At 43.2% G+C, this 25,013-nt stretch overlaps 1 protein-coding gene across 3 annotated transcripts in view; it reads left to right on the forward strand.

The window, feature by feature from the left end:
- Ino80 (INO80 complex ATPase subunit) overlaps positions 1-23,611 on the forward strand; it is a 129,448-nt gene extending 105,837 nt beyond the window's left edge. For 2 of the 3 annotated variants that reach the window (XM_021241902.2, XM_004861593.4), the window contains 9 exons: positions 768-862; positions 6,889-6,961; positions 14,799-14,957; positions 15,626-15,728; positions 16,534-16,622; positions 18,830-18,985; positions 19,274-19,433; positions 20,465-20,680; positions 22,006-23,611. In XM_021241902.2, coding sequence (XP_021097561.1) covers positions 768-862; positions 6,889-6,961; positions 14,799-14,957; positions 15,626-15,728; positions 16,534-16,622; positions 18,830-18,985; positions 19,274-19,433; positions 20,465-20,680; positions 22,006-22,223 — 1,269 coding nt within the window. In that variant the 3' untranslated portion in view covers positions 22,224-23,611. The remainder of the gene's footprint in view (positions 1-767; positions 863-6,888; positions 6,962-14,798; positions 14,958-15,625; positions 15,729-16,533; positions 16,623-18,829; positions 18,986-19,273; positions 19,434-20,464; positions 20,681-22,005) is intronic. The other variant, XM_013078415.3, reaches the window with a different exon arrangement.
- The last annotated feature ends 1,402 nt before the right edge of the window (positions 23,612-25,013 follow it).

A 25,013-nucleotide genomic window follows, 5' to 3' on the forward strand; every position in this document is an offset into this window, starting at 1 on the left:
ATTGTATCTTGAAATCTCCTCTCCATTCTTAAAAGTTACAATTCCTCCTACGTATGATGCCCACAACTTCCTGTGCCAGGGAAAATAACTTTGTCTCCTTTTCACTCTGATACTGAGGCTGTAAATTCCAGGACTTCAATTATCAAGCACTTGGAGGGGGTCAGGGTGCACTTTAGGATACATGTTAATCACTGAAAGAGGGCTGGGGTTTTAGCTCAGTGGCGCTGTGCCTGCCTCACAAGTGCAAGGCCCTGAGGTTGATCTCCAGTGCGAAAAAACACCGAAAGAAAACTGGATATGTTCATAGCTGTGAAGAACATCTGTTTGGTGACTGAAAAGCCATTTTGGTTTGGGAATTTCTTTTTTTTTTTTGGTACCAGGGATTGAACTCGGAACCTTGTGCTTGCACGGCAGGCGCTGGAACCACTGAGGTAAATCCCCAGCCCAGGGAACTTCTTTATTTTGGAATTTCATTTTGATTTTGTTTTATAACCCCCCCCAATAAAGCTTGTGGAAATCTGTGGGAATAAGACTAGGTTCCAAGTTGAATTTGAGGATTCAGGCTGTTCTCAGTTTTCATACACTGGCAGTAAACTCATTTACAAATTAAGTTCTTGTGCTTTTGGTCTTACTTTCTTTCTATTCTGGAAATAATGACTTCTGCTCAGTATGGATGAGATAGATAGAAGGGGGAGTACATGCTTGGGAGAGTTGAATATCGTTATTCTCATGAGACTTATTCTAAACTTTTATGTCCTGGTCGGCAGGAGTACATGGTTTATAAGAAACATACCTACATGAGGCTGGACGGCTCATCCAAGATCTCAGAGAGGCGGGACATGGTTGCTGATTTTCAGAACAGGTAACATTTAATGGAAATTATAAATATTCTTATTTTTATTTTCCTTTAGTACTTGAAATGGTAAGTTTAAAAGAAATGCCAATACATCTTAGTTTATTAAGCAATCACAATATAGTGCCTAACATTTTAAGAGGTTGCTACATCGGCTTATAGGATTCAGATTTATGTGAATGAGAGACAGAGAGAATGTATTTAGTCATTTTATGTGTGTGGTTTTTTTGTTGGTTTTTCGCAGTACTAGAGATTGAACTCAGGACCTTTGCACTGAACTACATCCCCAGCCCTTTTTTAAAAAAATTTTTTTTGGTACCAGGGATAAAAACTCAGGACCTTGTGCTTGCAAGGCAGGCGGCGGAACCACTGAGCTAAATCCCTGCCCCCCTTTTTAAAAAGTTTTAATTTTTTTTTCTTTTGAGTATCACCAAGTTGTGCAGGCTGGCCTTGAACTTTGCGACCTTCCTGCCTCAGCCTTGCAGAGTGCTGGAGTTACAGGCGTGCACCAACACACTCAGCTTATATTTGTGTTTTAAATATTCTTTCTGACTACATCAGTCCCTATTTTGTTGGGCAACAAAAGAATGTCTTGAGTATGCACAAAGATCCTTCTCAGTGGGTAATGTGTATTTAGAAAAAAGTTCAAGATTGTATTCTCAAATTTTGTTTGTTTGTTTGTTTGTTTTTCCTCAAATGTTAATAGTAGCCATCTCCAGGTGTTGACTTAGAGCTGATTTTTTTTTCTTTTTCGTACCAGCGATCAGACTCAGGCCCTTGCGCTTGTGAGGCAGGTGGAAGCACCTCTGAGCTAAATCTCTAGCCCCTAGAGCTGATTTTTAATTTGTCTTGGCATTTCATTTCATATAAACTTAAGGAAAAATACCTTCCTTTTTAGCATTGTGGCAATACTGTACAGTATGATAAATTGTACTAGGGTGCACTCTGTTTAGCCAGTGGCTCTGTCACAGTACCTCTCCCACCTGCTAATGAGCCTATGAAATTTCACATAATGCCTGCTGAGTGCTGATGCCTTACAGGGTCATAATTATCCTGAGTGCTGCTTCTTGTTGTAGTAAGCAGAGTCTAGTTACTGCTCTCTCCAAGGAGAAAGCCAAGCTCTCCTGGTGATAGGTCTGCTAAACTCCACCCTTAATTTTCTTTGTTAGACCTGGAGAATTGAAGAATAAAGGTCTGACGAAGAAAGGTCTGATAATCAGAATAGTCTTGACTTTGTAGAGTTTAATTGTCTGGCTTGTTAATATTTAACTTTATAATTCTTGGGAAGCAAATTATGCACATAGCTACTTATGTTTATGTTACTATTTTTAATTTCTCTCATTTCAGTTTTAAAGCATGGTTTAACTCAGATACAATATAAGTTTGCATAAAAACATTCTTAGTTTAACATAGCTTCTGGTTGAGAATGTTCTTTACAATAGAACGTAAGTAAGGATACATATCCTGATGTTTTGATTTAGTGACCTGTATACATAGGCCAGTAATTTATAAGTTAAAACTATATCCCCCCCCCAAAAAAAAAGCTATATGCCAAGATTCCAGGCAACTGTTCAGTCAACAATGGAAGGGAAGATCCACTTTGACCTACTTCAGTTTATTACCTTGGAGCACCTGTGGAGATAGTCTGACCTAGTTTCTCTCACCTATGGAAGCCATTAGCAGATTCTAAAATCAGTTCTTTGAAACATGTATAAGCATAGCAGTGGATCTTAGCCCTGTTATGGTAAAAAGAGGAAAAAGGTTTACCAGATGATCACGTTCCTTTGATTGTAAAGTCATTGAAGTACTTTATGTCATACCCCTGCCTGCTCCAGCCACAGAGCTCTGCCAAGAGCTTGATGTCATGTACGCTGTATACAGTATATTTCCCTAGAGTGCCTGTACAGATTTTCTCCCATCAGGCTGGCTTATTTATGATGTAGGCATGTTGATATGAGGCAGTGAGCACTGTGGGCTAAAAGTCATAAATTAATAGATATTTCACCTAGTAGTGTTTTATTTTCCAAAGAAAATAGTGTATTTGGTAATTGTACTAGATCTACTTAGTAAAAATCTTACTTGCATAGATTTTACTAAGGAACCTTATTTGAGCCTCTAAACCCTACAACAGAATTACTTAGGGAATAGTTTAAGTGGCCTGGAATTTAGCTCAGTGGCACTGCACCTGTCTTGCAAGCACAAAGTCATGAGTTTGAGTTTGGTCCTGGTACGAAAAACAAAAACAACAACAAAAAAGATTATGGCTAGGAAATCATCTATTTCTGATGTATGTGTCCAAATCGTGCCTACAGTGACCAGAAGGATATCATGCTGACACCTCCAAATGGAGAAAAGTTCTCCACTTAGAAGTTTGAGTCCCTGAAGTAGCCCAGTGTGGAGAGAAAGACAGGTGTTTAGGGGAACAAAAAGACCTGACTTGCTAAACATTTTTGTCATTAATGAAAAAACATCAAAATTAAAAAATGTAGTTTTCAACTGGAAAGCCCTGTGACTCAAAGGTCAGCCAGAATAAACAAGAACTCCTATAAAAAGCCATTTACATTCCCTTCATACAAGATTTATTTATGAGGGATCCTTCCAGGAAAAAGTCTGACTGAGACTAAAGACTGTTTAGCCAGGATGTCCTGACCAGGCAGTGTTCAGAACATGTGACCAGTGCGTGATCCTAGAAGCCATTCACAAGGTCTTTGCTCTGTGGTGTCTTGGCCTTTGCTTTCCTCTTCCTACCCCATGACCTTTACCAGATGGATGCCTTCTCAGCCCACTGACCACTAGGGTGTCCTTTTGGCAAACATGAGGAAAAGTGGCTGTAGCACTGATTTTTCTGTCTTGCTAAGAGTGATGTAGAGCTCCACTGTCTTCTTTCATTTGGGTTCTTTTTCAATTATTCAACAAACCTTTATTGCAGTCTGTTCATGCCTAGCACTATTTGTGTATTTTGATGCAGAGAGGCTTCAGGAGAGAGAGAGAGAGAGAGAGAGAGAGAGAGAGAGAGAGAGAGAGAGAGAGAGAGAAGAGGGGGGAGGGGGGAGGGGAGAGGAGAGAGGAGAGGAGGAGAGAGAGAGAGAGAATATGCATGGTTGGTTTTCTGAGGCCTCTTTACAAACCACCCTGAAGCCTGATCTCTTGGGCCTGTTCCCAGAGACCCTGGATGAGATTCTGTTCCAGCCCCTAGAGGGCACCCAAACCACCCTGTTGCCACCCAGGATTTTGCTTTTTTCTCTTCATTCAGAGATGTCAAAACATTAACTTGCATTATCAATACTGGCTATATTGAGTAGGAAGGAACTTCTCAGCAGTTTGATTAGATGTTTTTGTTTATAAATAATCCAACAGTGTAATCCAGATAGAAACTAACTTCCTTAATTAAAAACCCAAAATTTCTGTAATCCATAAGATTTCTGATTCTTTTCTGTTAATTTATGTTTACCTACATTGCTTTCTCTAGTGTTTTTTCCTGTATATAGTCCCTGTTTGCAAGTGGTTACCATATCTGGGGACTAAGCTCTCGAGCTGTCTAGACTTTGGGAATGGCCTACCTTTCTGCCTCTACCCATTCTTTTGTTCTACTTCTCAGCTACCTTGCATCTTCCTTCCTTGTTCCATATCTGTTTCCTCCACCAACTTCTACACTGTGCTCAGACAGCGGACTTTTTCAGAATTATGAAAAAATTCCTTGTGAGCCCAGCATGATGGCACATATCTGTAATCTAGCACTCAAGAAGCTGAGGCAGAAGGATCACTGCAAGTTCAAGGCTAGCCTGGGCTACATAGTGAATTCAAGACCATCCTGAACTACATAATGACATCTTCTCTCAAAAAAACCAAACCAAAAAAAAAAAAAAATTAATAATAGGCCAAGGGTGGTGGTACATGCCTTTAATCCCAGCTACTCAGGAAGCTGAACCAAGATGTTTAAGTTTAATCTCTAACTCAGCAGTTTAGCACCCAGAAAGACCCTCTCTCAAAATAAAATAAAAGAGTTCAGAATGTAGTTAGGCACAAAGGCTCTGGGTCCAATCCCCAGTACTGCTGAATAAATAAGGAAGAGAGGGAGAGGGAAGAGAAATAGATTGATTCAAGGATAGACTAATAGACCCTTCCCTAGGTATACAAAGTTTTTAGAATCATGACCTACAAGGGGTCTCCCAGTGTACTCTATAATCTGTCTGTCTAGGAAAGCTATGTTTAATTGAATGCAAATAATGGGCAGATGTCCACCAGGACCTACCCAGTGATTATGATTAACCGGGATGCTTATTTCAGAATAGTTCCTTCACTGACATTCAAGTTTGATGATGCTGTGTCACCAGTTAGTCACTTTAACTATATTCAGGGTATCCTTATTTTATAGTCCAGGAAAAAGATTTTAGCAGTCCAGTGACTTTACTGAGGAAGAATTGCCTGAAGGGACAGAATGCTTGATGCTTTTTGTTCCCCCATGAAATTTTACCTTATAATTTATTACCCCTGTACAAAATCCAGAACTACAAAATGGTTCTTAGCCTTTGTGACCTGTGACACACTAGAATATTCTCTAATTTGCTCTATTTTTGCTTTAATTTCATTAAAGCAGTCTGTCTATATCCTCCAAACTGATTTCATGACCTATAGTTTGAGTAACACTGATCTGAATGAATTCCTAGTTGTATTCCTTTCTATAGACATGAAAAAGGGGGATTAACAGTTTGCTTTATAGTATTGTCAAGTTTACTCACTAACATAATACAGTTTCTCTCTTCAAAATGTGCTAGCCAGGCCAGGGATTTGCCTCAGTGGTGCCCACATCTGTCTTGCACGCGAAAGGTCCTGAGTTCGATCCCTGATACCAAAAAAAAAGAAAAGAAACGTGCTAGAAAATAACAGAGGGCAGGAACATGAAAATGCAAGTAATCTTACAATACATTTTTGCTGTTTGCAAGAATTAGGCTACAGCTGAGCCCATTTATTTGTGAGATAAATCTTATACTTAGAAGCCTGTTCCTGGTGATCTGGTGTGGACTTTTTTCCTAGAAAGTACTGTGTTCAGTAAGTATTTGTTGCCAGTATGAGTGACTATTTGTGATTCTACATTTCTTTAAAAGGATTGGGACTGGAGAATGAGGCTCAGTGGTAAAGTGCTTGCCTAGCTGGTGTAAAGCTTTGAGTTTGATCCCAGCACCACACATACACATACAAAAGGACCCAGGATGCAAGAGAAAGCAGAAAATATCTAACTGTTTTTATGTAGGAGCTGTGTTGGCATTCATCCAGAAGTACTTTAATTTCACCCTATCTTCATGGATTAATCTTAAATTCAATTTAGTACGTAGAAGTCATGGGTTGGATCTTTGTTCCTGATCTAAGGTTATTTTTCTGGGACTTAACTTTCTTCATCTTAAAATGAGTGCTTTGAAATAATAATCATTAGTTACCAAACTACATTATTGGAGTTCATTATTCTCAAGGGAAGCACCAGGAAATACTGATTTATTTGGCTTCTCTATATGAACTAAAAATGGTTTGACTTTGTTAAAAATATGACTGTCTGCCAGGGGTGGTAATGCATACCTGTAATCCCAGTAGCCAGGACACTGATGCAGGAGGATGACTTCAAGTTCAAGGCCAGCCTAGGCTATATAGTGAGTTCAAGGTCAGCCTGAACTACATAGTAAGACCCTATCTCAAAAATCTTAAATGAATAAATAAGTGACTGTCAGTGTGGAGAAAGGTCTCTGCTTCCATGGTGACATTTTTTCCTTATGTTTACTACATGTTTATGGTTCTGTTGCCTATCAGTCACATACTAATGGGTGGCAAAATTTCTGTGCAGATTGGAAGATGATTTCCATCATGTGGTTTTAGCAACAGAGCTCCTGTGTATAGTTTTTCAAGGGAGCATCAGTAGGCCTAGGTAACCTCCAAAACACTTTCTGGGCCTGGACCCCATGTTCTGTATACAAAGATAGCTCTTTGACCATGTTCCCTTTCTCCTGTTCAGTTTTCCCTTTAACGTTTTCCTCCCTTTTCTGCAGGAATGACATCTTTGTGTTCCTGTTAAGCACACGTGCTGGAGGACTGGGTATCAATCTCACAGCTGCGGATACAGTAAGTAATGAGAGAGAGCACATCCTCTCGATGCAGAACACTTGTATAGTAGGTTTCTATTACATGCCATTCATGAGCATTTTGCTTTCCTTTTGGTCTTTCCTGTTTATTCCCTTTGTTTTTGTTGTTGTTGTTGTTTTTGGTACTGGAAATTGAACTCAGGCCCTGTGCTTACTAGGCAGGCATTGCGCTGCTAAGCTATATCCCTGGCCTACACTTTGTTTTTTGTTTTCTTTTGTTTTGTTTTGGGGGTACTAGGGATTAAACCCAGGGCCTTCCTACTGAGCTACATCCCCAGCCTTTTTTTTTTTTTTTAATTTATAGACACATTCTCACTGAGTTATTAAATTGATCAGGCTAAGCTTAAACTTGCACTCCTCCTGCCTCAGCCTCCCAGAATGCTAGGATTATAGACATATGCTACTAAAACCAGTTAAAATTTTGAGGCAAGTCTCACTAAATTGCCCAGGTGATCCTTCTTTATCTTTCCAAGCAACTGGGATTACAAGCTTGTCCCATAGCTGCCAGCTCACGCTTTCTCTTTATCAACTACTATGTTATTAAACTGCCTGCCTTCAAGAAAAAGTCACATTCTGTAGTATCACTATAAGAATCAGCTGTCCCTTCCTTGCCATTTAAACCTCTTTAGCCAGTTAACCAGATGGACCAGGGTTTCAGGGCCTGAGGACCACTGGGGGCACAGCTGGGTAGATGCACATCACCAACCGCTGCCATCTTGAAGGAAGACTGTCAGTGGTGAGAGGTGTTCTGGGTTCTCTTGTGTGGTGGGTCATGCCGTATCAGACAGTGGAAACTTAACCCCTCGTCCTTGTTTTTCTTGGTTCTCTGCTCTTCTGTTAAGCATTTCCACACAATCCCAATGTAGTCATACTCTGAGTGTTGTGAGAACAAGGTTCATTGCTTCCTCCTAGCTGATCTTTTGGGCTCCAGTCTTCAGCCCCCACCCCATACCTGCTAATCCATATTCATTCTTTGCTGTGCTCTTATTCTATTAGTAACCCTTTTAGTCCTTTACTGCAAAACTTTTCAGGAACTGTCTGTCATACATAAGATGAAGTTTAAGCTCCCTTACATGTGTACAAGGTTATTTTTTTGGTTGGTTGGTTTTGTTTTGTTTGGTTTGGTTTGGTTGAGACAGGGCCTGACTGTAGCCCAGGCTGGCTTTAACTCATAATCCTCCTGCCTCAGCCTCGCGAGTGCTGGGATTACAGGTGTGTGTCACCATACCCAGCTACGTCCAGACTCTTCATTATGGCCTTTATGCCTCTACCTTCCCAGCCTAATTGGCAGAACACTTTCCCTTCCAAAATGTATGTTCCAGAAGATAAATGACTCACCTTTAGTCTTCTGAATGCCCATGTTAATGGTACTGTTGCAGTCAGTGTTTCCGCACCTCGATTGTGTTCCTGTGAGCCACCTCTCCACCTGGCAAACTTTCCATTTGTTTTCAAACCTCACTCACGTGTCTCTCCCTTTCCAGTCCTCTCATCCTACTCAAGCTATCACATTATGTTGCAAGTAGTTGTACATACTAGAGTTTGTTTTTTGGTTTTTTTTTTTGGTATCAGGGATCAAACTCCGGTCCTTGCGCTTGCAAGGCAGGTGGCGAAACCACTGAGCTAAATCCCCGGCCCTGTACATACTAGAGTTTGACCACAGCATGGACCAGTTCCTTCATTTGCTCATTCATTCACTCAGCACACATAGTAAGCATCAGCCAAGACCCAGCACTGTTTTGGGCACTAGGAATTCAGCATGCAACAAAATGAAGTTCATTTCTGTCCTCTTAATTACTAGGAATTACATTTCTAGTGGAGTGGGAGTGGGAGATATAGTATAAGCAAAACTTAAAGACCCAATATGAATATTATGGAGAAAAATGCAGGTGAGGAGTGGTAGAATGATCAGAGTTGCTATTTTATATGGGTCGATAAGGCCTCTCTGATAAGATGACATTTGAGGCAAGATCTGAGAAAAGTAAAGAAGCCAGCCAGAGCATCTGTCTGGCAGAAAGAAGCACATTCCAGGCTGAGGAGATAAGTGCAAAGCCCTGGGGTGAGAACATGCTGGGCGTAATGAAAGAACAGTAAGGATCCCAGAGCAGGTACAATCAGTGAGGAGAGAGTAATCAGAGATGGGTGTCCTAGAAGCAGGTCCTACAGGGCTTAGTAGGCCATGGTAAAGACTTTTGAGCTTGGCATGATGGGCCTGACTATAATCCCAGCACTTGAGAGGCTGAGGCAGGAGGATTGCTTCAAATTCAAGGCCAGCCTGGGCAACATCGTGAGTTTGAGGCCAGCTTGGTCCACATAGTGAGACCCTGTCTCAAAAAAAAAAGGACTTTTGAGATAGGGTGGATTCTGGCGTGGTGCTAGAACTGGAACAGGGGACACAGTGGAGCTTGGGTTTGGTGTGGTCTTCAAGACAGGCTCAGGGTCTCGCTGTATTGCCTGCTCCGAAACTACAGCTCATACCACCATGCCCGGCTTAGCTTGAATGTTAAATGTGTCCCTCTGGCTTCTGTTGTGGGTGTGAGGTAGAGTATGAAATACTAGAAGAAATGTGGAAGTGGGAAAACCAGGAGCATCAGACATTAAATGGCATGCCAGGTTAAAAAAAAAAAGTGGTATGCCAGGTAGGCAGTAGGATTAAAAATTGGGGCTGAAGATACATTTTGGACTCATCAGATCATCTATAATATTTAAGGCTGAGGCTGAATGAGATCACCTTGGAGGATCTACCTAAGTTTGTTTTTTTTTAATGGTGTTTCCCTTCCTATCTTCCCTCTCTCAGGTTTGGTCTACAGTTTCTAAAGAAATAGTTTCTCTGGTTGTTCATTTGAATAGCAGTCAAAAAGATAAAAAGATTTGGAGGAAGTCTGCATCATGCTTACAAGGTTTCGTAGCTTATCCTGTGGGAGTAAGAAACTCCTCCCAGCCACAAAGACCCAAAGTAGACCTAGGCCCCTAACCCTAGAGGAATAGAATTTAGGAATTCCTTTTTCATACTAGAGAATAGAGAGGCTTTTCCTGCTCTGACTCTAAATTCCAAAATAATTATATTTTAATATAATTTGGGATTCACTTGTAAAATAGAAGGTCTACAATATTCCTTAGAAAAATGGAATAATAAGATTGAAATTAATTCTTAGGCTATGTTTTGTTTTGTGTGAATTCAAGTTAGTGCTGTTGCTGTGTGTGTGTGTGTGTGTGCGCGCGCGCGCAAGAGAGAGAGAGAGAAACAATAGGTTTAACTATTTATCTGGCTTCTTTCCTTTGCTCTTAGCTTTGGGAGATCCCAGAACCATTTATGTACAAGGAAGAGGTTAGCCTAACATGTCAGGAAAAACTGAATGTCTCATGTTTGAGAATTAATATGTAAACATGTATTTGTGAGCAAGAGGAATTTGGCCAGATTAATAAAAACATTAAACATCTTCTGAAACTCTCCTTTCATCAACCTACATAGCAGCCCCTCCACCCCATCTCAGCTCTCCCCTCCCTTCCCCCATGCCTGCAAGGCTTGGTGTTTACAACTTTAGGAAGGTGCTGACATTCATATATTTCTCCTTAGTCATTGCTGGGCCACGCATTGTAGGTTGACTTGTTTTAATCTTTCCTAGGAAGTCAGTTGTTCTGTCTTATAATTGTTACTAGTTTTTTCCTAGAATGTCTCACTGAGCTCCCTAAACCTGATGAGGAAATATAGGTGTTATTTCTGTCCCTCTCTGGTGACTTGTCTGCCCCCACCAGTCCCCCTACTTCACATCATGAGTAACCCAGTGTTTGTTTGGTTTTCAAATTAGATAGCAAACATCTGTCTGTTGTGGTTTCTCATTTTCCCACTCTCACTCTTGCTTTATTTTGTTTCGTTTTGGTTTTGGCGGTACTGGGAGCAAACCCAGAATTTCCAGAATGCTAGGCAAGTACTCTACCACAAGCTACATCCCCAGTCCTCTTATTCTTGTTTTAACCTGTTGATTGTCTTAAACATATTTCATTATTTTTTTCCTCTGTGTATTTTTTTATAAAGCATCCTATTCTGTTGTCTTCACAATCTCTCATTTCTTTTAATCCATTTAAAAAGATGAATAGCCACTAAATTTCAGATTGTTTTGAAGTTAAATTGTAAACTTGAGCTTTAATCTTACTGCTGGTGAGACCAGAAGAACCCATGTTGAATCAGGGCTGTGGTTACCACTGAGACTTCTAGGAAAGTAAACGTTCCGGCCGTCCCTATGCAATAATTCATATTGGCCTCTCCATGGTGGAATCATGCTGACTCATTCCCCCAGGTTTGAGTCTACATGTGTGTCACTTAGAGATGTTAAATGGATCCAGCAGGTCTCCTTTTTGTTCAGTCTGTCCTTCCTTACGATATTCTCATTGTCCATGCTTAAAATGGACTTTCTGGAATTTTGTATATCGTGTTTGAACCCCTAAAATATCTTGGGGTCAGATTTACTATGCTCCTCTACAAGTGACAAGTCAGATCTGGGAACACTAGATTTCTTTCACAAAGAATTTTTCATTGACAGGCAGTTTGCAGTTTCCTCCCCAAGGATTCTAACCTGTGCTAAAATTGGAGCGATCTTGTTGGGTATTGAGGCCAAGACAGGAGGGTCATGAGGTTAAGGCCAGCCTGGACTGTACAAGGGGTGATCAGGATATACAGTGAATGTTTAAATTTTTAAAAATTTATTATAGTAAAAGGCACATTGCCATTAATACCCTAAAAATATTTCTCACTTCAACACTTATCCCATTGTTAGAATGAACATATCTGTGTCTTTACAAGGTGTGATTTTTAAAAAATCCAGTGAATGCTGCTGCTGAGTTCCATGTAACAGAAAGGCAGACTCAAAAATGTTATGGTGTATCCTCATCCACCTTATTTATAGAATCTGGCACTATGACACTTTTGGCTCTTCCCCAAAGGCAAAATTAACAAAAGAGGAGTTCTAGAACTGCTTCAGAAAGTGGCAAAAATGATGGGATAAGTGTTTGAAGTGAAGAGTATTTTAAGGGGGATTAATGTGTCTTTTACTGTAATAAAAATTTCTAAAAAAAAAAAATTCTAAATATTCACTGTATTTTTACATCACACCTCATGTAATGAGACCCTGTCTAAAACAAGTACCAAAAAAATGTGAAGGATTCTAACTCGTTTAAAAAGCAAAACCAGGGCTGGGGATTTAACTCAGTGGCTCTGCCGCCTGCCTTGCAAGCGCAAGGACCCGAGTTTGATCCCCTGGTACCAAAAAAAAACCAAAACCAGAAGCCCACTGTAAGAAAATCAGTTGGGGCAGAGGGTGTCTTATTAATAGAGGCAAGAGCATTGAAAATGCTGATAACTTTTGTCCATCTTCATCCAAGATCTGAACTCTGCAAAGAATGGCCTTTTTTTTTCTTTTTTTGCAGTACTGGGGATCAGTCTCAGGAACACTCTACAACTGAGCTACATATTCAGGCCTTTTTGGCTTTTTATTTTGAAACAGGGTTTTGCTAAGTTGCCCAGGCTGGTCTCGAACTTCCTGTCTTCCTGCCTTAGCCTTGCAAGTAGCTGAGATTACAAGCATGCCACCCAGCTGCCTCCCTCTTTAAATGAGAACACAGATAAATTCCCTTGGAACAGTGTTAATGATTGGAAAAAGGATCAGAGAAACAGTTTCAAGAAAGATAACTCGCTCTTTAAAATGGCACACATGAAATAAATGAACACCCCCAGAAGATGGTAATTAAGTGAGCACTTGAACTAAGATAGGCAGTACAAAGTACTGTTCTAGTGAGAGTGCTGGTGCATGCCTATAGGGGAGGCTGAGGCAGGAGGATCGGCACTGAGTTCGAGGCCAGCCTGAACTTCAAACAAAGTACCTAGTGTTAAAGATCATTTGGTCAGACCCCAGCTCAGCTGATCATTGTGATTTCAGGCCAGTCTCTTCCTTGTTAGTAAGGTGGAGGCTATTCACTGGATTGTGGTGAGAATGCAGAGAGCTATGTATGCACACTAGTACCTGACTCACAGTAAGGTCTCAGCAGAGTTTAGCCCTTACTACTTGTAAGAGGAATTTAAGAATAGGAAAATAAGACATCATAATAGACAGAAATTAGGGAGGCCTTCCTGGAAGTGTCAGAGCTGGAACTAAGCCTAAAAGGACCCATAAAGAAAGGGAGATGGGGGCTGGTGATGTGAGTCAGTGGTAGAGTGCTTCCTGGCGTGTGTGAAACCTTGGATTCAGTCTGCATCTCCACCAAAAAAGAATTGAGATTCTAGGTCAGAGAAAGAACTTTGATGAAAAGAGATGCATACAAACAAACGTAGGTGAGAACACTGGAAAAACTCATCTAACAAAAGGGAACAAATAGGAAATGAAGTTGGCTTACTACAGCAGAGCCCAGTTTTGTAGGGGAATTGGGACTTAAGCATGTTACAGCATAACGGGGAGGGAGGAGTCTGCAGTAGAGCTCAAGGTAGACTGAAGAAGACAAATGAGACCTGGGAGCCCTTTGATACAATGGAGCACTAGTGATCCAGGTGGAGGGGTGAGGCTCTGGGTCAGAACGGTAGCAATGGGACAGTAGGAAGCACAGGTTTATTTGAAGAAATGCTGGCCCAGCTTGGTGACTTGATTAGATAGAGAGGAAACACATGGAGAATGATGGCTATTTTGACCTGGGATTCTTTTAGGAGGTTCAGCATGTTCAGTAGTAGCCTTAAGGGCCAAAGACCCAGAAGTCTGTAGAATCTAGGATCACTTGATAGTGGTATAATTTGTTGTTTGTTTGTTTATTGCTTAGCAAACTTAAAAGTAACTTCCAAGGAATCCTTTAAACATTCCATCCTTGGAATTCTTGGAACAGGAATTGATCCTGTTGATGGGAGCCAGAGTGCCAGGAAAGCCATGCATTGTCTTTCCAAAGTAGCTCAGTGATTAAGAGATTAAACCCATTCCTCACACTGAGCACCACCTGCTGTGTGGCTGTGTGTCCTGGACAAATTCTCTAATTTCTCTCTGCCTCAGTTTTTTCATCTATAACATCTATAACATGAAAGGCTTTCTTTTTCTTTTTTCACTGCTGGGGATCAAACTCCCCTTGCACATGCCGATGCACCCTACCACTGAGCTACATCCCTGACCTAAAATGGAGGTGTTAATAGTCCCCAAGTCAAGGATATTGTGGTAATTGTCTTGGAACAATGGCTGCACCAAGGGTTAAGTATTAGTGATACTAACATACATTTTTTTCTTTTTGATTTTTTTGGGGGGCGTGGGTACCAGGGATTGAACTTGCACTTGCGAGGCAGGCAATGGCCCCAGAGAGCTAAATCCCCAGTCCTTATTGACTTTTTCAGCAGTATTTCACCATGTAGTTTAGGCCAGCCTTGAACTCACTATGTAGCTCAGGCTGTCCTCAAACTTGCAGCAATCCTCCTGCCTCAGCCTTCTGAGTGCTGTGATTACAGGCGTGTGCCACCTTGCCCAGCCACTTTTTTTTCCTTCAAGAGGTGGGAGTCATGACTTGCTGCTCAGGTTGATGTCAAACTCTTAGGCTCCAGTGATCCTCCTGAGTAGCTGGGAGTGAAAGGATGTGTCATCACACCAGATTGTTCTTTCTTTTAAATGAATGTTGAAAAGGCCAGGAGCCCAGACCAAATGAAGAAACGCCTTGGTCTTCTGACAAGATATATCTTCTCATCCTGCTACCACAGAAATCTGACCCTTCCCACACCAAACCATTGCAAACAGATGAGTGGCTGGGTTGTTCTACCCAGACCATGGTGCACTCTTGACTATATTCTCATCTTGTCTGTGCAGGTGATTTTCTATGACAGTGACTGGAACCCCACTGTAGACCAGCAGGCCATGGACAGGGCCCACCGCTTGGGGCAGACAAAGCAGGTTACTGTGTATCGGCTCATCTGTAAAGGTACCATCGAGGAGCGGATTCTGCAGAGAGCCAAGGAGAAAAGTGAGGTAAGCACACAGGAAAGGGCTAACTGGGCTGGTGGAGAGAATAGGAATTTAGCCATGTTGACTGGACTAATATTGTTTAAGACTGTCTTCCTTTTCATTGATCATGAAGAAACTAGAATTTCTTTTACATAGAAAATAGGGCCTGAGTCTGTACAGTGGCAGTCTTGGCTGCTGCTCGGTGCAGATTGAGTCAAGTGAGGACCCTCATGTTAGACACGCTCTTAGATTCAAAGGAGGAAGGGTGACATTTTTCCAATTTTGTTTTTTCTGGTAATGGGAATCGAACTCGGGACCTTGCACTTTTGAGGCAGGCGGTGGGTGGAACCACTGAGCTAAATCCCCGGCAAAGGGTGACATTTTTGAGCCCTAATCCTAATAACTCAGCTTACCTGCATCTTAGTTGTGTGCCAAGTTTCCAAAGAAACCAGTTTTCTCCATCCTAATTCAGTATTATTGGGCTTGCTGGCTGTCAGTTTAACAGTCCCAAGCAAATAAGTTCTTACTGTTCTATTAGCCAATAACCTGGAGGAGCCAATCGGATAAACAAGAAAGAAATAGGGCAATAGAGGCCTTCCCTGAGGAACAAGTTGAGAGTTGTTTATTCTCTTGCCATATTTGCTTTGAGGGAATGGATGCCTGGAGATGATGTTTTGATCTCCTTTATGTAGATTCAGCGAATGGTGATTTCAGGTGGGAACTTCAAGCCTGATACCTTGAAACCCAAGGAGGTGGTTAGTCTTCTGCTAGACGATGAAGAGTTGGAGAAGAAACGTATGTACTCTTAATACTGCAGCCTGTGGCCTGGGAGCAGAAGGTGCACTTGCCAAGGCTGGACAAAGCCAGAGTGTATTGGAGGGCACATTTGTATATTGTCATTTTATAGGAAGACCTAAACAAGGGTATTTTATGGAATACAGGGCAAAATTTGTTTGTATTTTAAAAGAACATCTGGGCCAGGAATTTATCTCAGTGGCGCCTTGCCTGCCTTGCAAGGAAGGGCAAGGTCCTGAGTTTGATTCCCAGCACCCCCACAAAAAAGTAAATGTGACTTCAAATATACTTTCAGCTTACACAGGGAGGGAGGCTATGACCAACTCCTCAGCAGTAATGTATTTACTATTTTCATAGAAAACTTGAAGGCCTACATTGCTCTAACCATACAAGCCCCTCTCCTACATGTTTCTGGCTTTTGAGAACATTGGGTTTCAGATTTATCCTGTGATCTTCTGAGGACTTCCACAGAAACACATCAGAAATAAGCTGATGTTTCCCAGCACCCTCGGAAAACATTTTGTTGATCTCTGCAGTACAGAAATATTAAAAGTCCAGACAATAGTTGAACAGAGGCTGGGGGCAGAGAAAGGCCCAGGATCATTGAGTGGAGTCATGATTTGAACCCAAAAGCTGTTGAGAATCTAGGAACTCTATTCTTTCTCTGTGTTGGAAAACCACCAATTACCTGCCTTAAACAGACTAGTCATACCTACAGTGTCAACATCGGAGGATATGATCCTTTAAATTTAGAGAATAGGATTATGATTGCCACAGGTTTTTCATAATATTTTTTCCTTGGTAGTAAGACTACGGCAGGAAGAGAAACGACAGCAGGAGGAAACCAACCGTGTGAAAGAACGCAAGCGCAAGCGGGAAAAGTATGCAGAGAAGGTATTTCCAGGCTGGAGTACCGATAGGGACTGTGGGCCTGGGACACTTACAGAACAGGCTTCTGGTACACAGCTTGTCTTCTTGGTCACACACAGCTGTGTGTGAAACTTAGCAGCTGTGGGCTGACAGGTTTGAGAAATGCAGCCTTGGTAGAGCTATACTCCCCTCACAGACTCACCTTGTTGTAGTCACAGTTTGATTATGGAAACCACTTGCCTGTGCCAAACATAAGATCAGTTTTACCTGCATACACTGCTAGATTCCAGAGGGCAATGATGGCAAACCTTTTAGAGATCAGGTACCCAAACTGCAACCCAGAACCCACTTATTTATTGCAAAGTGCCAACACTGCAATTAAACCTGAATACTGAGGTTTGAGTTTAGAAAAAAAAAGCAACTGTTACCCAATGCTCAGCTGCTAGGAGACTAGGCTCAAGTGCCAACAGAGAGGGCTCTGCGTGGCCACTGTGGCATATGTGCCATAGGTTCACCACCACTACCATGGGGTCTTAGAAAGGTCCTATGTCCCTTTGGCCATAAGGCCATAGTTATCAGCCTAGGAGTCTGTTCATGTCATGCAATCATCTTCCAGTAGATATACTAGCTCTTCTGTCTCAAGAGTCCAATCCTCGATTGAACTTCCCTGAGAAGAACATTGTTTAACCTGCAGGGTTCTCCTGGTATTTACTGCTTTAACAAAGCTGAAAAGTCCTGAGAATGAAAAATCAAGATCCTCCCAGCCTGGGCTGCCATCTCTACCCATTTCACCAGGCTTCAGTCACTCTACCCTCAAACATTTACCTAGCCCATTGCTTACTACTGTTTAAAATTAAAAAGTTGTAACATTTAGAAAAAATACCAAAGAAGAAAAAGTGGTTTTCTCACATGGGACAGTAAAGGGATTACAGTTTATATCCCATATAACTGCTGCTGTAGGTGCAGAATAGAGAATACTGGTAACAGTATGAACTGCACAGAGATGTACAGTATTACTCTTACAATAAGTGTAGATATAGATGCACTGGTGCAGTGGTTGATGAGATTCCTAGCTGTATCCAAGTACATTCTGTAATTCCAGTCCCTATTCTGTGACAGAGCCTACTGAACTTATTCTGAAATTGCCAAGTGTACTTCAATCACTCAGCCTTAAAGAGCTTTCATGTAAATTTAGGAAATAATGACAAAAGCAATGCCATTTTTTCTTAGGCATAAATAGGCCCCTTCATTCCCCTTTTGCATATTTAAAACATGTACCTATCCTTTGAATTTTGCTGTAAATTTACAACTACTCTAAATAAACGCTTTAAAAGAATATGTAGGGAACTCTAAGCAGGTGTGCTGACACACACTGTAATTCCAGCACTCTGGGAGACTTGAAGGAAGAGGACTGACGTTAGAGCCCAATGTGAACAACTTAGTAACTTAATGAGACTTTGTCTCAAAAGAAAAAAGGGCTGGTGGTGATCACTAGATGCAAGCCTGATACAAGCTACTTGGGAGGCTCAGGTGGAAGGATCACTTGAGCCCAGGAGTTCAAGACCAGCCTGGCCCCATAGTGAAGCCTCATCTTTAAAAAAGTATATATATATTAAAATTTATAGATGAGTATATGCTGTAGTACAGTGGTCGAGTACATATTTAGCCTGTGTGAGTCCTTGGGCTCAATTCCCAGCACCAGAAAGTATGTGGGAGAATAAAACAACCTCCTCCACTTCTGGAGACCACATTCATCCTGTCCCAGAAGTGCTGCTGCTTTGGTTGCCCTAGCCTGGCATACGCTTCACCTCCTGAATGTCAGACTGGATGTGGCTCTGGCTTAGCATGGCTGGCCTACCTTTAAGCTCTGTATTGTAGGGTGCTATTGAATGGTAGCAAGTGTGCTTAGTATACGCAAGGGCCTGGGTTCAATCCCCAGCACCTAAAAGAAAGTAACTGTATAATTATAGTAAAATATTCTTTCCTCCTTCCTTATGAGTTTTTAGTTTGTTAAAAATGTGGTAATTGAGGGGCTGAGGGCAATGCCCAGTGGCAGAGTGTCTGCCTACCATACATAAAGTCCTTTATTTGCAGTACTGCCAAAAAGGGGGGAGAGGGGTAATTGAGAAATTCATAGAGAATAAAAGTTCTGTCACCATTTTCTTTCCTAATTCCACTTTATTTTTGGAGCATATTCTCATGATCTTTTTCATATATCTTTATGTTCCCAGAAGAAAAAGGAAGATGAATTGGATGGGAAAAGGAAGAAAGAGGGTGTGAACCTGGTGATCCCATTTGTTCCTTCTGCTGATAACTCCAACCTCTCTGCTGATGGGGATGACTCCTTTATTAGCGTGGATTCGGCCATGCCCAGCCCTTTCAGTGAGGTGAGGCTCCTGATGATCTTCATCACAGCTGAGGGAATGCATCCTGGCCTCGTAGAGGGATAGGCTGCTGGACAGCCTTTGTCTCTAGAGTCTTCCTGCTGTGTGGAAGGGGTTGCACATGGGATTTACAAGGAGAAAATGATGAGGACCAAGCAGGGGATTCTGATCCTCAGCAGGGAAGCCAGCAGAGAGAGATCAGCCATGTCCTGTGAACATGTTCTCACTCGGGTGCGGGGCCTGAGGGTGTGGGCACCAAGGGCATCAGTGATTCGACCACTCCACTTGCAGATCTCTATCAGCAGTGAGCTGCACACTGGCTCCATCCCCCCTGATGAGAGCAGCAGTGACATGCTGGTCATCGTGGATGACCCAGCCTCCTCAGCCCCTCAGTCTCGAGCCACCAACTCTCCTGCTTCTGTCACAGGTTCAGTCTCAGACACCGTGAATGGTAAGTAATCCATCTGTCTCTGTTGTGTACCTGAACATGCTTTACTAACTCATGGAAAGCATTGGTTTGGTGATGAATGAGATTCTAATTCTTTCGCAGATAAAGGATTTTTTTTTCTTTAAGGAAGAGTAGAATGGAGCAAAAAAGATTCTATAGGCTTCCCCCCCCCCAATATCCTTAACAAGAGAAAGGAAGAAAGAGAACGTATAAGGAAAGCAAAATAAAAACTTTACAAAGATTTAAATATTATTTTTTAGTTTTTTCTGTCTTTTGTAATTTGCCCTAATTTTTTGCTAGTTTTTAATTAAAATTGGCTTTTCTGGGCACTTTCTCACTTTGTTATATGAGGCCCAGAGTTCCTGCTATTTCTTGGGGAGCTCTTAAGTTTAAAACTTAAGAATAGGGCCAGGGATTTAGCTCAGTGGTTTTGCCACCTGCTGCGCAAGCGCAAGGACCCGAGTTCGATCCCCGGTACCAAAAAAAAAAAAAAAGAAAGAAAGAAAAAACTTAGAATAGGGCTCATCAGTAGAATGGTAGAATGCCTGCTTAGTAAGTATGGGGTCCTGTGTTTGATACCCAGCATCAAAGGGGGGGGGCTTAGAAATAGAAGCTGACTGTCCAAGTAGGAAGCACCTTAGTCTATGCAAATGAATGCTAGACCCCAGGTAGCAAGTCCTTGGGGTTCATTCAGTAACAGAATAGTGGAACCACTCTTCAGACAGAAGGGCAGCTTGAGAAGTCAGCCTGTGTCAGCTGTTTAGAACTCTTAGTGCTCTGTATGATACAGTGACCAAAGACAGGAATCCTCAAACACCCTGAGAAGCCACTCACAGTGGTGCACTCCTGTAGTCTCGCCCTGAGGCAGGAGGATGGCTTGAGCCCAGGAATTCTCGGCTAGTCTGCACAACATAATGAGACCGCACACGCGCACTTGAGCGCATACCCTGAGAATCAGCTTTCCCTGTTAGGGGAAGATTCTGTTAACATTTTGAAGAGATTCATTTTTGCCTCTTGACCATTTGTTCTCACAGGAATTTCCATTCAGGAAATGCCAGCTGCAGGACGTGGCCAGTCAGCCCGAAGCCGAGGCCGCCCCAGAGGTTCAGGAAGCACAGCAAAAGCAGCAGGGAAAGGCCGAAGCCGGAAGTCGACAGCAGGCAGTGCCGCTGCAATGGCAGGAGCCAAAGCTGGGGCTGCGGCAGCCTCCGCAGCTGCCTATGCTGCATACGGGTACAACGTGTCTAAAGGTGCGGAGGCCCAGAGTAGCTGCACACTGTCAGGGACAGTCTAGTGCAGATGGCACAGGACACAAGAAAAATCAACAGTGCTTGTTAACTGGGAATGGAAACCAAGGGCAAGGACTGGCTCAGAAGTCACGTAACTGTGTGAACAGAGATACCTATCTACATGCCCAACAATTAGAATTTATTTTTAGGAAAATAAAATGGTATACAAGAAACACTGAAGGATTGTATTAGACACTATATTATTAAATGTATGTGTATTTGGCCCATACTACCAAAAAGAAAGTTTCACTCTCAACTCCCCAGCAGTGGGCAGAAAGACTCATTGGTAGTGGTGTTCATCGATCGGGTAGAGCAGACAGTTCTCTGTCCATCCTAGCTGGATGCCTGGCTTGGTGACCAGAGCTGTTTCATGCCTAGGAGACATAAAAGAAAAAAAGGAAAGTTCACTGTTGTCCTAAGAGTCGTTATCAAAGATGAGGGATTTGACTGGGGTCCTTGAAGTGGCAGGGCTTAGAGAGCAAGGATGGCCACAGCCAGTGCAGGAGTACAGGAATAGAGAGAGAGGCAGCCTTGGGCCCTCTGGCCAGACTTGTTGGGGAGTAGAGCACATCTGTGAAATAAAGAAGGAAGCCAAGAATAGTGGCACATGCCTACAATCCCAGTATTGAGGGAAGCTGAGGCAGGAGGATCGCAAATTCAATCCTGGGCAGTTCTCCCAATCTACCTCAAATAAAAAGGACTAGGGATGTAACTCAGTGGTAGAGCCACCCCTGGGTTTAATCTCTAGCACCACACGCACAAAAAAGAAAAAATTTAAGAAGGAAATATGTCTCAAAGGAAGCATCACGAAAAGAGGGCCGGGCATGGTGGAGCACACCTATAATCCCAGCACTCAGGAGGCTGAGGCAGGAGGATTGCTCTGAGTTCAAGACCCACCTGAGTTATATAGTGAGACCCTGTCTCAAAAAAAAAGAAAAAGAAAAATGCATTAGTGCCTCGTAAGCTACTCTTCTCATCCTGTAGTGCTGGCATCCCACACTGTGTGTGTGTGTGCTTTGTCCAGAGCCCCAATTAGACAGTTTACTCTGAATGAAGTCATATGAGGAAGGCTGGGTAGATGTTATTTTCTCTTTAAAGGCCATCCTTCTTAGTGAAAAGACAGTTTGACAGGAAGAGCAAGCAAATATGCCAAGAAGAGGTTGGCAAGGAGGGATTCCCCACCCCTGTGCTCCTGCCCAGATTCTGATATCCAACACCCAGGTTCCAAGGCAGCTGTCCTGTACCTGGTACTAACACCCATTCCATCTCTTTCTCCGTCCCCACAGGAATCTCTGCCAGCAGTCCTCTGCAGACATCCCTTGTCCGACCTGCTGGCCTTGCTGACTTTGGACCCTCAAGCGCCTCTTCTCCCTTGAGTTCCCCTTTGAGCAAAGGAAATAATGTTCCTGGGACTCCCAAGAGCCTCCACATGACCAGCAGCCTCGCCTCAGACTCTCTGGTCCGGAAACAGGGCAAAGGCATCAATCCCTCTGGAGGACGGTAACCATCTGGGCCCACCAGCTTCCTTCAACCAAACCAGGGGCTCGAGTCCCAGCCTACAGATGGTCTTTGGATGGCTTGCCCAACACAGCATCTTACATCCCGAGTCAGAGGGCAGAGAGGACCAGTCACAGCAAAGGGAAGACAGGCAGGTGGATGGTGTGAGCACTTTTATCACCTGTTTCCCAAGGAGTGCTCTGGGGCGGCCTGTGAGAAGAGGGCCCAAGGGCAAGATCGGCCCCATGGCATCCCAAATGAACTCTGTGGCCATGCCTCAAACCCCTTACTGAGGAAAGACCTGCCCTGGATCCCCTGTAGATGCTCAGGCACGCTGTCTCCATCCCCATTCCACTCTTCTGCTCTGACCACATCCCTTGCAAAGGCTCTCCAGGTGTCACAAAGAGCGTCCATTGTGGAGACTTCTTAAGTTCATGATTTCCTGTAGGGCTGAGAAGGAAGGAAGGAACTCCTGTACCTGGTGTCCAAAATGTTTGGATAGCTCCCCAGGTCTCCAGATTCCATTTGCCACACTTCAGTGTCATCACTGAAGAGAGAGCAGTAAATGCCAAGGACGCTGATGGTTTGTAAGGGTGGCAGACAACCAGAGGAAGCAGACCCATGGGCAGTGGTTCCCTAGCATTTCCTCTGTCCTGCATGGTTCTCGCCAAGCAAACGTCAGGTCCTACCAGCAACAGTAGCAGCAGCTCCTACCCAGAGGACTCCCAGAAGCCAGTAAAGAGACCAGGAGCCACCTCAGTCAGCAGGACATCCTTACCACCCCTCTTGCAGATGCCCCTCTACCCATCCTGAATGCACATTCTCCCCATCCTTGCCCTTCAGTCCCCTGCTTGGCTGTATGCACTGTCTGTATTGCACTGAGAAGGGAAGGAGCAGCAGGAGTGAGGTGGAGAGGGTGGAGAGAGGGCAAGCTTGTCACTGACCCTCCGAGCCCCAGCCCCACCAGCCTGAGCTTGCTGGCCTCTCAGACCAGGGGCCAGTGTTCAATGGGAGGGGTTTCTGCCCCCCCCCCAGTCCCCGCTGGAGCAGGTGCTTCTGGGTGGGCCAGCCTCTAATTTGCACACCCGAAAATCACAGAATTGAGTTTAGATAGATTGATTTTTAAACTTTTTTTGGGGGGGGGGAGTAGGGGTTATAGGGGAATCATTTAATTTAAATCATTAAGATTCCCCTGCCCAAACCCAGACTCCTGTGTACAGATGCTATTTAGAGAGAATCAGAAAAATGCCAAGCCTTTTTTCTCTTTGAATGTGCTATTTTTATAACTGAACTTGTATATATGTATAAAGAGAGACACATCTTTCTTTTACTAACTGGATAAAAAAAATCTTAAATAAAATGGAGTGAGATAATTTTATGTAAATCAGGGTGTCTGTGGTCTTTACAGCCGCCTCTTCTAGGGAGCAAAGTAGAGCCCTCGGGGATGTGGCAGGGTAAAGGGAGGTCAGAGCCCTACCTGTGTTGCCATGTTCACATAGGGCAGGGTTAGTGGAGTGAGCAGTGCTCTGCGGGTACTTCCTAGTAGCAGTCAGAATTGGACTTGAAATTTTCCTCTGGCCATCAAGACAGCTTGATCAAATGCCTGGAATGCAATGGCAAGGTCTGGGGACAGGCTGTTCATGACTCAGGAGCCAGAAGTGAACAGCTTGGCCTGGGCCATTGGTGCTTTACATGGTGGTACTCTTCATACTGATGGTGTCTCAAAGTTAGCTGCACTTGGAATCCTGAAAGAAAATAGTGAAATATGTTCCTTGGGATTCCAGAGACAACCAGGCCTTAAAAACTTAGTTCAGTGATCAGTCAAGAAAGGAGTACTTGTTCCCAGCCTAGAATAGCAGTCAGCATTTCCGTAACTGAGTGAGAACACTGATAGGCTATTTCATCATCTTTGAGCAGGACTCGTGCTGTACCCAAGTGATCTGGCTGGGTGGCCTTCCTAGCCAAGGTTCACCGTGCATGCTTTGATCAGGGTTGGTGACACCTGGGCAGCTCTGCTCACCCCCAGTCACAAGGGTGCTACTCTCATAGGGCACCGTTGATACTCTGGGCCTTGTTTTACTTGCTAGTAAACATGTACAAGGCCTCATACAATACAAACCAGCAGCAGTTTCCCAGTTAGCCATGCCCTGTGGCTGTCACCACTGTGGCTACTATGACCTAGTGACTCAACAGACTCACCAGGGTGGGTCCTCTCCATTTTGCAGCTCAACAAGGTCCCAGTATATTCCTGCTAGAGCCTTGCTGAGGTTAGCAGTAGCCACCTCTCTGGGGACCTGACAGCTCTGAAATCCTCAGGCAGTGTTTTAGTTACCTTTCTCGTTGCTGAGACAAAGTACCTGACACACAAAGTTAAAGAGAAAAGTCTTATTTGGCTTACAGTTCATAGAAGTTTCAGTCCATAAGCGGCTAGCTCCAAGGAAGGGTGGCAGGGAGACAACAGTTCATGGCTGCAGAAGACACCAAAAGCAATGAATGGAAGAGGGGCATTGCAGAGGAGAAACAGTTCATGGTACCCACATGATAGGAAAAGCAACAAGGGACCTTAACAGTATCTTCCTGCCCCTTTTATCTTAGACTACCGGGATTAGGGCGGTGCCAACCCATTCACTGGCGTGTACTGGTTTAGTAATCACATGCCTTTAATCCCAGCATCATACACTCTAGAATCAGCCAACTCCAGAACAGCTCCACCTCGGCCAGGGATTTAGCTCATTGGTTCCGTCACCTGCTTTGCAAGCGCAAGGACCCAAATTGGATCCCTGGTACCAAAATAGCT

Source organism: Heterocephalus glaber, unplaced genomic scaffold (genome assembly GCF_053883595.1).
Source record: "Heterocephalus glaber isolate CG9 unplaced genomic scaffold, H.glaber_assembly_v1.0 deba00000809, whole genome shotgun sequence".
NCBI lineage: Eukaryota > Metazoa > Chordata > Mammalia > Rodentia > Bathyergidae > Heterocephalus > Heterocephalus glaber.